The 12,254-nt window shown below is 34.6% G+C and overlaps 2 protein-coding genes across 2 annotated transcripts in view; both read left to right on the top strand.

The window, feature by feature from the left end:
- LOC144836152 (protein ELYS-like) overlaps window positions 1–12,254 on the top strand; it is a 37,036-nt gene extending 24,782 nt beyond the window's left edge. Inside the window, exons 23-34 of the mRNA XM_078691360.1 lie at window positions 1,868–2,015; window positions 2,404–2,551; window positions 2,823–2,903; window positions 3,223–3,375; window positions 3,830–3,887; window positions 4,149–4,269; window positions 5,509–5,674; window positions 5,975–6,324; window positions 6,430–6,912; window positions 7,328–7,456; window positions 7,801–8,185; window positions 10,999–12,254. Of these exons, the coding sequence (XP_078547486.1) occupies window positions 1,868–2,015; window positions 2,404–2,551; window positions 2,823–2,903; window positions 3,223–3,375; window positions 3,830–3,887; window positions 4,149–4,269; window positions 5,509–5,674; window positions 5,975–6,324; window positions 6,430–6,912; window positions 7,328–7,456; window positions 7,801–8,185; window positions 10,999–11,173 (2,397 nt within the window). The 3' untranslated portion in view covers window positions 11,174–12,254. The remainder of the gene's footprint in view (window positions 1–1,867; window positions 2,016–2,403; window positions 2,552–2,822; window positions 2,904–3,222; window positions 3,376–3,829; window positions 3,888–4,148; window positions 4,270–5,508; window positions 5,675–5,974; window positions 6,325–6,429; window positions 6,913–7,327; window positions 7,457–7,800; window positions 8,186–10,998) is intronic.
- On the top strand, window positions 9,029–9,844 carry LOC144858704 (uncharacterized; the record flags this gene model as incomplete). Its single annotated transcript, XM_078714802.1, has 1 exon — window positions 9,029–9,844. A coding segment is annotated over one exon (816 nt), but the record flags the coding sequence as incomplete, so codon positions are not given.

The following is a 12,254-nucleotide window of genomic DNA, read 5'->3' as shown; positions in this document are numbered from 1 at the left end:
AGATCTTAACCATACTATGGAAAAATAAATTGAAAAAACATAAAAATGCATGTCACTAAAAATAATAACATAGGTTCTTTACTTGACTAAAAGGAACAAACAATCTTACCGTAGGCTTGCCTAACAATGACTATACTATTTATATCTAACAAGACATACATGAACAGCATGAAATTTATAACACTATGATTATGTATTTGAGTGAGAATATCATTATTTTATTTACCATAGAAAAAATGCTGGTAGGTATGTACCTATGCTATATTAACTGTCAATAGAACATTTGCATAACAATTAAATAATTATGAAAATATGTTCATATTGAAAGGTTACTTGCTTCACAAACAAATAATAATTTAAAATCTATCTATTTTATATTCACAAAGCTGACCTTTAAAAATGTGTTTGTTCATAAATTGTTATTTGTCCATTATTTATAAGGAAAGAATCGTAAACACTTTTGACATATGCAGAAAAATTATATGATTTTTGTTTATAAATCAGTAAAAATGAAAGTTGGAAGCCTGTTTGTAAAGTAGTCATCTGTAACTGTACTTCAGACCTCCCATGATAATGGCACAATATTTCCAATCAACGTCCTCCTGCTAAAATGCAAGTTCTCCCGATATTTTGGATAAACCAAAAAACTATTGCAAAATCGCATAAATTTACAATTTACTACTACACTCTAGATATAGATAGGAGAATAGAAAATATTGTAATATATCATAATTCTTTATTCACCAAAGGCAAAACGGTATAAACAAATAGCTTTCGCTAGTCAATGGTTTACACCTGATTAACAAATATAATACTGTTCAGTGCAAACGATTTTGATAATATAATTATACAATAATGTAAAAAAAAACACAATTAATGACAAAAAGAAAGAGGTGGGCCAGCATTAATCAGTATCTCGATAATAGTAGTTCAGTTATATTTTTTACGAAATTAATTTTTGATGTATTATTTTTTATGTCGAGTGATAAATTATTCCAAAATGTTGTGCCAGTAAACGAAATTCTAAATTGACCTGCCATAGTACGGGCTTTTGGGATAGATAGGTTATTACCTTGTTTAAACCTAGTAGTTCGTAAATGATCAACTGTACTAAAATAATAACTGATTTGATGTGCAGAGTTTCTATTATATAAATCAAAAACAAAATTAACATAATTCGTATAGTTTATGAACATCTAGAATATTAAGTTGCTTAAATATCGGAGATGATGAAGCATTAAAATCAGAAAAAGTTATACACTGCATACACATTTTTTGAATGACATAAATAGGTTGTAAATATGTTTTATACGTCAGTCTGTACGAATGTTTATGATCAATTACTTAGTTTATTTAGTGAAATAATGAGTTGGCACAACATTTTCTGCCTTTGCTATGCCTAACATATGTTTACCAATATGTTTTTTTATAGCAGCATCTATAGTATAGTTTCATAAACCCTTCCGATATTTCATTTTTTCAAGTTTGGAGGTCTGGTTTATGTGTTGCTTCTAAAGGCTAATATACACAAACGAGCGGTAACGGTAATATGAATATAGAATGTTATTTCTTATTTACACAATAGAGGATACAGATAATGTTGGACAAGCTACGCAGTTTTCTGCTTACCGTTACCGCTCGTCTGTGTAAATTGGTCTTAAGATGTGTTTATCAGTGACACCACAAAGTGACACTAATGTCACTATCAACATTAACCTGAGAAATTGATTTTGGGTTGAATTAGTTAATTCACAAGAAAAAAGGAGAAGCTCTCTCTTTTACTTGCATTTTTCTTGATGTCGTGTTTTTAATTAAAATCGTGTTGTTAGCATCACTGACAGGTTTTTTTTTTTCCTTGTCCCCGTAGACTGGGAGTGATTTAAAGTCAAAAGAACACCATGCAACGAGGAACGCCATCGTTGAAAGTTATGCTAAACTCTTGCCGTCTGTTCAACGTAAACTTGCATTTTCACCTGAAGCTAGTCATAAGAGGGCAACATTCATCAAGAGAGAAGGTAATAGATGATGTTAATCTATAGAGATATTCCAATCTTTCATTCTTTTTTTATTTTCATTCTTCTCTTATGGGAAAAAAATTCAAACAGTAGCATAATATATTAATTATTATAATTATTAAAATAAAGGAAAGACTGAATCTATTAGTTATGTTAATCTGTTGTACAGTACAATAGATCCCTCCTCTTTGGATACCTCTATTCAGGGGACAACCTTAAATGAATGAGGATATACATTTTAACACTACAGCCAACCTACCTCTATTCAGAGGACACCTTATTGGGTCCCAAATGTGCCCCTGTAGGTGTTCTACTGTAGTATGTTATAAAAAGACAGATTTTAAAAACATGTGTTAAACGGTATTATGCTTTTATTACCAATTCTCAGTGCAAAGACCAAAGCCGTTGTCCACAGTGGTGAACCCTGCTAAGGCAAGCCAGGTCATTTCCCATTCAAGTCTTATCAGCTCTGTCCTGGACAAGATAGCAGAGGCTAGAGAGCAAATTAAGGAACAGGACACACCATTCAAAAATAGGTTTGTTTAAATTATGTCTTGGTGTAGAATAGAATCGAAGACGTGTTCACCTCCCTGGTAGAATCTCACGTTCCATATGTTGACCTTCAGGTCACGTGTTCACCTCCCTGGTAGAATCTCACGTTCCATATGTTGAACTCCAGGTCACATGTTCACCTCCATGGTAGAATCTCTAACATTTCCATGCCATTACATTCTGGATGATCATGATTTTTGATAGTATATTGAAAGACAAATTGAACATTTATGTGATTGCCGTATTATTTTTCAGGACCGAAGAACTTGTAGACATCACATGTAACATGCCATTTGTCACTACGCCCATGGTTTCTCATTCAAAGTCACGCCTTAGGTAAGTCTATGTCAAATCTATATATCCTTAAGCTCTGTCTACACTATCAAAAATGTGATGTGCCCATATATGGACATGATGATGTCATATCATTACCATATTTGGGCATATCAATACCATTTTTAGAAATATCACAATTTTTTGTCAAACTAGTTTGATAGTATAGACAGAACTTTAGCTAGTTACAACTAGAATATACTGTTAGTATAAATAAATTGAGTCCATTCATTTTGGTTCCTCAAGGTATGTGCATAAGAAACGCTCTCAGATCTCTCTCTCTCTTAGATTGTTAATACATTTCTTATTTTTCCTTCTCTAGTCAAGGAGCAGGGGAAACTATTTACCCCACCAATATTGAAGACATGATGGATGAGACGCTACCAGGTGCCGGTGCATTTTCTCCACGTAAATCGTTCTCTCCAATAATCAAGTCTAGTATACCTAATTTTTCAATGCAAGATACAATCAACAGGTAATGTAATTGAGGGATGCATCACAGGAGTCTCCCAACATTTTGTGTCATCTCTCTTCTTCTGATTTAAATATCATTAATAAAACCTTTTATTTTTTAATTGAGAGGTCCGTTTGGATTATAAAATTGTTTTACATTTATCAAAATAATTATGTTGAATTGTATGAATTTTCAAGAAAGTTCAAGAAAGCAAGATGTTTTAAAGAAAATAATATAATCAATAAAGAATAAAATTCATACAATATGCTGTACTGATTAAATCATTCTTATTTATCATGCCGTCATTTGATTGGACATTTTAAAATATTATTTTAATAAAAAAAATGTATAAATAGTAACCATATAATTCTAGGATGAAACCTTGTTTTTGTTCTGTAGGATAACACAAACATATCTGTTTATTGTCGTTCATTATGTCCTAGTTTAACATATACCTTATACTTTTTTTATATAGGTTGAACTACACTGGTGCTGATAGGCTTTCATTATTACAAACTCCACCTATTAAAAAAGTAAGTTTCTCACTTTTGTACTAATTCAATGTCTGTAAGTAATTTTATAAATTTGTTTATATATATATTTATGCAAATTGCCAAGGATAACTGTAATCAAATTCATTTTTGAGAGTGGAGTTTTAATTTGTCCCAAAAAAAAACAGGACTTGAACCCAGGACCTTTGGATTGGTAGCCAGGCATGAGAACCACCAAGCCACAATTCCACTTCAATTTGTGACTGTTAATTAAAATTAGTTGTTTTTTTGTCTACCAAACAGAGGTCACCAGGTCATTTAAGACGTCCACGAATGCCTTCGCAACAGACACCTCAGTCGATTCTGAAGGTACAAGAGAAATCAAAACATCCGGCTTTGAGAACTATAGGAGGCACACAAACAGGTATGCACATAGATTTGTATTGATTGCATTTTTATAAGATAATGTAATATAATGTGTGGAGGTTTTACTGTAATAAAGACTCTACTCGCTTGGTTGATTGAATATCACAGTTGTTTATTCAATAATACTGTATAATACACAATACAAGAATGATACGGTAGTCCAGAAACAGGAACAAAGTATAAGTGATGCTGTAAGTGAGGTGTTGCTTTAGATGTGCTTCTGAAGAAGTGTCGGTAAGGTGTGTCTTCGAAGAAGTGTCTGTGAGGTGTGTTTGGAGACTCCTCAAACTTGGGGATATATTGGCTTCAGTTCGTTAGCATATGTCATTACATTATCTCTGAGCTTAATGATTGGTCCTAAGTCTGTCCAGGTACGTTTGGATGGGAGTGATTGATCTAATCTAGGGTGGTTACAATGATGAATTGGCCCTGTCGAATCTCTGCTAAAAACTGTCAATATCTAATAGTTTTACGATGTGAACGGTTAGAGGTCAAATCAACTGTTTTCTTTTGGGATTTAATTATTATGGACTAATGGACATTAAAACATCTGGACAATTTCTTCACTGGACCTTTCTGGGGCAAATTCGTGAACCCAATCGAATTTTAATACAAAGGTTGATTCTTCAATTATAAATCTATATCATTACATTACAATAATCATCTCAAAGCGATATTACATGTACAACAACTTTTATCTCCTCTAGGGGTCCCTTCATGTTGAGTGTTGCCACCAAATGGGGCTCATACAAACTTGGTTATTTAAAGTGCATACAAGCCAGATGTGTACACTTGACTTTATCCAAAAACACCACCACTACCACCACCAGAACTGTGGTCAAAGATCCTTGAACCTGTGCAGCTTTTGCGGATATAGCTTGCGGCGCCCCCCTGCCTTAACTGCCTGGTGAAAGAGATCCTTGAACCTGTGCCGCTTTTTTTTTATACAGCTTGCGGCGCCCTCCTGTCTTAACTGCCTGGTGAAAGAGATCCTTGAACCTGTGCAGCTTTTTTTTATATAGCTTGCGGTGCCTCCTGCCTTAACTGCCTGGTGAAGCCACCTAGTGTTGGATTTTTTGTCTTGTTTCTGGAAATCTAGTGACTAGCTACCCTTACTGCAGAACAGTTACTAGCCTTACTGTAAAACAACTAACTGATTCATTCACTCGACCATAAAATATATATATACACAGATGTTTAGGTAATAATAATAATATTTAATAATCTTTAAATTCAGAAATGTCGGATTCTGTGAGAGCTACTGCCATAAATAAGATGCCGCCACCAGTCTTCTCCATGCACGATGACCAACAGTCTGCTCCAATGCCACAGACAACACTACCGAAGCATATACGCTTCTCCACTGTCACAGAGAGGTCACCATCTCCTGACGATATGGATCAGTAAGCAACATTTATTTCCGATATTTTGAGTCATCCTTCCACAAAATCTTTGATGACAATGTATACATTTATTATTTAGGCTTCTCTACTAGTTATATAAATGTCAAAAATCGCTTCCTCAGCCATATTCTGCCTTGTCTGGAAAGCACCTGGGTATTCATTGTTAACAATAAAGGGAGATGCTTCAGATTGTTTTTAATAAGGGGCGCTTTTTTTTTCAATTTTTAAATCACTTTCTTGTTTCGCTATGCTTTCATAGATTATCCTGATACTAATTTTCTCAATTTTGTTCCCATTCAGATCAGATACTAGAGTTTCTATTGAAGTTGAAGGATCAGCAACTCCAGAATTCCTCACACCAGAAAAAGTCGACAAAGAAGATGAAGATGATGAGGATGCAAGGTTTAGCACTCCTGAGCAAGAGGTTAGGAAAAGTTTGACAATGCAGACACCAGAGCAAGAGGAAGTTTTAGAAGACATCAAAATGCAAACACCAGAAGAAGTAATGGAAGATGTCAAAGAAAGAGGAGTTAAGGATGAATCAATAGATACTGAAATAACTTTTAATATTGATGTCCAGCCATCGAAAGAAGTGGATCATCCACACGCAGAAGAGATGGAACAAGACACACCAGTTGACCAAGAAGCAGGTATTACAAACATTTGTTGCTCATGGTTGGCAACATTCTTTAATGTCTAGCTCTTGGTAAAAATTTAAGATTTCTAATGATTAATGTTACTCTCATTTTTTATAGATGCCTTAGCACGTCTTCCAATTAGGTCAATGACTCAATCCCCAAACTCACCAGTTCTAACATCTCCATTACAATTTGGTAATACGACTCCGCCTTCGGCAAAACGCTCTCCTCTTAGTGAGATATTAGTAAGTAAACATTTAGAAATGTTTGATGAGAAAATGGATGTTGTCCCACCATCACCATCAAGATCAGCACTGACTCCTCCGGCGTCAGCGGAGTCTTCACCAATGACTGCAGCGATGTCAAAGTCGGTGTCTTTTGCACCAACAAGTGGTCTCCTTAAGAAAGACAAAGCTGCAGTTCATTCTCAGACATTTGCGGAGATTTCAATCCAGACCACTCCTGGGTTGTTACTAAGGCAAGAGAGCTCTACAACTAAGAAGCCATCGTTCACTGCGTCTTTGACGACGTCTCCAGAAGCAGCTGTTGAACAAGATGACAGGATAGATTTAGGGTTACCAACATCACCAATAGATATAGGTTAGTTACAATGTTTGTCTTATAACATATAACTTTCTATCATTTTTTAGGACTAGCCAAGCCTTGTAATTTTTGTAACAATTCTATATAATACGACTGTTAATGGTATACTTAACTAATAATACTTATTTATATAACACGTAAATAAATTCCTGTGATTTGATTGGACGATTGTAGTTCACATGGCATTCAATAGTACGCACTATTTAACGATCGTTAAAATATTTGTTTAAGACCATTACTTTAGAAATCCAACAGAGCCACCTATTTTGTACTTGCGCTGTGATGATACAAGTGTGAAACCTCATGGCATTATTTGTACCATTCCACTCATAAACATTCATTATTTGTATAATATAGACCAATTCTAATTATATCCACTTATCTAATGTAAGTTAACAAATTGTTGTTATAGATTCAACTTCACCAGTCAAACAAGAGCCTGGTAGTCCAGAGATCCCTATTCCAGAGTTAGACTCCCCAACTTGGTCTGCTAGTTCTTCTAAACTGCCAACCATCAAGCAAGAACCTGTGAAAAAAGAAGGTACATAAAAACAGTATAATATTAATAACAATTACTTACTTGATACATCGATCTTATATGGTGCTCATTTTTTGGATCAAACACTTCTGGAAACATATTTCCATACTGTTGCAGCCAGTAATCAACCCATTTGTACACCTGGGTGGAGAGAGGCAAATATAAGTATCTTGCCTAAGGATACAAGCAATGTGTCAATAGTCCAACGTCCTACATACTGCGCCATATGCCCTTATGATTTATGATTATTGATTACATAATGATGGTAGAAGTTTTAGTTTATGAGAATTATTATTTTACCTTTGCTAAATTTGTGTAAATATTTTTTTTTCTTCTTCCCTTCGAAGGTTCACCAAAGCCAACTATTGGAACACCGTCTTTTATTTTCTCGCCTCCACAAACTCGTTCTCGGGCAAAACGTTCTGCAAGAAAAACTCTAACTAAAGTTGCCGCACCTTCACCAGCTCCTGCAATGACACCTGGTCTTCTGACAAACCTATCAACGCCTGCATCATCTGGTGTGAGACAACTAAGGACTGGTTCTGGTTCAACTAGGAGAACAACCGGTGGACGGACTCCTGCATCTGCCGGTGGTGGTAGTAACGATACTCCTGCTGATGTTAAGACTCCTGCTCCAACACCCCAGATGATTGCTGTCCGTCAAGCCATTGCAACTAGGTCAAGAGGATCTAAAAAAGATGTGGATAGTTCAGTAACCAAGAGAAATACACGGTAAAACATTTATTGCCTCCATTCATTTTGTCAGAAATTGTCATTGCTGCGATTATTTATATTAACATTTATTCATTCATGATGGTATCATCCATGGTTTTAACTTTTTTTTTTTACCTCTAAAATCCTTATTTAAAGATGTATTATTATTATTTTACGTAATTAACAGCTAAATTAATTTGATTACATTTCGTCTGGAAAATGGTCGCGAGCGAAAGTAAACAAAGATTTTAAACCATGAGTATACATTATGCATGATGCTAATTAGGATTGTTTAGAACTCGTCACGGTTGAGAAGGTGTTTTCACACAGATCGCGAGGAAGTTTTATGATTATGCATACAGAGTAGCCAAATATAAGCGTGTTGCATTATGAGATATGTTTTGATCGAAAACTTTGACTGGAAGTTATTTTTTTGAACCAAAATCCGTCTGTATTTCAGTTAAATGTTTTTTTTTTTGATAATAACTATTATGATACTTCAAAATGACCGACTTTTTTTCGAAATCTTTTTTTTTTTTTTTTTTTTTGGAATTTGACAAAGGGACAATACATCTTTAAGTAACTGTACTATTAATATAATCTTACCCGTTATCAAGACTCATATTTTTATGTACTATTTTGTTTGTCGTTATTATCATCATTGTAGTTATCACCAACATTGTTATCATAATCTTCATCATCAACATTATCATCATTGTCATATCACTAACATTATTGTCATTATTGTCACATTCATCACCAACTTTGTCATCATTGTCACATTCATCACCAACTTTGTCATCATTGTCACATTCATCACCAACTTTGTCATCATTGTAATATTTATCACCAACTTTGTCACATTCATCACCAACTTTGCCATCATTGTCACATTCATCACCAACTTTGTCATCATTTTCACATTCATCACCAACATTGTCACATTCATCACCAACTTTGTCATCATTGTCACATTCATCACCAACTTTGTTATCATTGTCATATTCATCACCAACTTTGTCATCATTGTCACATTCATCACCAACTTTGTTATCATTGTCACATTCATCGCCAACTTTGTTATCATTGTCATATTCATCACCAACTTTGTCATCATTGTCATATTCATTACCAACATTGTCACATTCATCATCAACTTTGTTATCATTGTCACATTCATCGCCAACTTTGTTATCATTGTCATATTCATCACCAACTTTGTCATCATTGTCATATTCATCACCAACTTTGTCATCATTGTCATATTCATCACCAACTTTGTCATCATTGTCATATTCATCACCAACTTTGTCATCATTGTCACATTCATCACAAACTTTGTCATCATTGTCATATTCATTACCAACATTGTCACATTCATCGCCAACTTTGTCATCATTGTCATATTCATCACCAACTTTGTCATCATTGTCATATTCATCACCAACTTTGTCATCATTGTCACATTCATCACAAACTTTGTCATCATTGTCATATTCATTACCAACATTGTCACATTCATCACCAACTTTGTTATCATTGTCACATTCATCGCCAACTTTGTCATCATTGTCATATTCATCACCAACTCTGTCATCATTGTCATATTCATCACCAACTTTGTCATCATTGTCACATTCATCACCAACTTTGTCATCATTGTCACATTCATCACAAACTTTGTCATCATTGTCATATTCATCACCAACTTTGTCATCATTGTCATATTCATCACCATCATTGTCACATTCATCACAAACTTTGTCATCATTGCCATCACCAACTTTTTCATCATTGTCACATTCAGCACCATCTTTTTCACCATTGTCACATTACAGACTTTGTCATAATTCTCAAATTCATCACCAACTTTGTCATCATTGGCACATTCATCACCATCATTATCACATTCATCACCAACTTTGTCATCATTGTCACATTCATCACCAACTTTGTCATCATTGTCACATTCATCACCAACTTTGTATTCATTGTCACATTCATCACCAACTTTGTCATCATTGTCACATTCATCACCAACTTTGTCATCATTGTCACATTCATCACCAACTTTGTCATCATTGTCATATTCATCACCAACTTTGTCATCATTGTCACATTCATCACCAACTTTGTCATCATTATCACATTCATCACAAACTTTTTCATCATTATCACATTCATCACCAACTTTGTTATCATTATCACATTCATCACCAACTTTGTCATCATTATCATATTCATCACCATCATTAACACAGTGAGGGCGTGTGGCGCAGTGTGTTGGACGTTGGACTACCGATCGTCAGACCTAGGTTCGAATCCAACTCTCGCCGCATTGCTTGTATCCGTAGGCAAGATACTTTACTTACCTTGCCTCTCTCCACCCAGGTGTATAAATGGGTACCCAGTTAGATCTAGACACAACTGCGCTGGTTACCGGCTGCATTATGGGAGTATGTTTCCATACGTGTTTGATCCCAAAAAATACTGGGGTAATAATGCTTGTAAAGCGCCTTTGAGCATGATTACTCATGAAAAGGGCGCTATATAAATCTGGTATTATTATTATTCATCACCATCATTGTCACATTCATCACCATCATTGTCACATTCATCACCATCATTGTCACATTCATCACTAACCTTGTCGCATTCATCACCATCATTGTCACATTCATCACCATCATTGTCACATTCATCACAAACTTTGTCATCACCAGCATTGTCTGCCATTATTTTCATCACCTTTACCACTAACAGCTTTTACCATTAACCTAAATTTCACTTTTCATCTCACAAGCACAGTTATTTTTCTCATTTGTCAACAGGTCGAGGAAGTCACCAGTGCAGAGCTTAGACAATTATCCTATTGTACTCATATCTCCTCTGAAAACTGAAGATGAAAAACCAATTACACGGACCAATCCAAGAAAGGTTGTCCACTCGCACAAGATGACGTTACGAACACCAAAAGAACGCAAAAGACATGTGAAGCTATGGTGAAGCGTGAATATAGTATTTTGATGCTAGAATTTTATAATGGGCGAATTAGTGAGGGCGGGTAGATTATTTATTTTCCGGTGTAAGTTGGTTTCATGGACACATTTGTCTCTAACTTTGGGTAGGAACCAATTTCGCCAGGTAAATAACTAAGCATAGACATGCCCTTGGTTTGGGTCTTGAAAGATTTTGGGTTTTCAGTTATTGTAAAAGACTGTACAGTACATTGTTCTTGATAGGAGTCAGTAATGTACACAGATTAACTGTCCACATTGAATATCCCTAACTTCTGCTAAATGGTTTGATAATTCTATAATCATGTTTAAAGTTAATACAAGTCTTGTATAATACTTTTATAATTGAACTGAAGAGATATGCAGTTGAATAGAATTTTAGCAAACAATACAATTTGAGATAAGGTTTAAATCTACGGAATTCAAATCGAAGGGTATTCAATAAGACTTATCCAATATCAACCAACAACAAATGTTTGCCATAAAATTTTGCATTGTGGGTCATAAAACCAACACCTTGTTGAGGAGTTAAAATGTTGTCACTAATAACGGTTTGAAATTTAACAAAACAGCGAAAGCTGCATGCAAATATAATTGGAAGTTTTTCAGAGAGGATAATAACGATGACACGCCATGGTGTCATAAACTACAAAACGATAGAACAAAGAAATTTACACATTAAAAAAATGTACACGCTTAAAAAACATTCTGTGTTGTGATTGCGTCTGTGGCTTACCCAATTTCCAAAATTGGCATAGTTACAGAAGCTATCAGAACAATTGGCACAAATATACTAATAGGTATTGCGGTATTATGCAAACAAAAAGTGAAAAATATGTTATTTACAGATAATATTTCTATGAATGACAATAGAGGAAATGCTATTAAAACTAGGTGCGGTTTGTTTTAGGGTCACGCCTATATTTAATTTATATTGAGTGGTTTTCTCAATTTAAAAAAGGGTCTGCACAGCATATGCTGAAGTGCAGTATGTATAAAATACAAAAAGTTTATTTCAAGTTTTATATACAATGAGCTACTCAATTTCGTATTAAATGTTATGTCAGAGA

The sequence above is a fragment of the Antedon bifida genome, chromosome 2 (assembly GCF_963402885.1).
Source record: "Antedon bifida chromosome 2, ecAntBifi1.1, whole genome shotgun sequence".
NCBI lineage: Eukaryota > Metazoa > Echinodermata > Crinoidea > Comatulida > Antedonidae > Antedon > Antedon bifida.
Note: the sequence above shows the minus strand (reverse complement) of the source record. Positions and strands in the feature narration are given on the sequence as shown.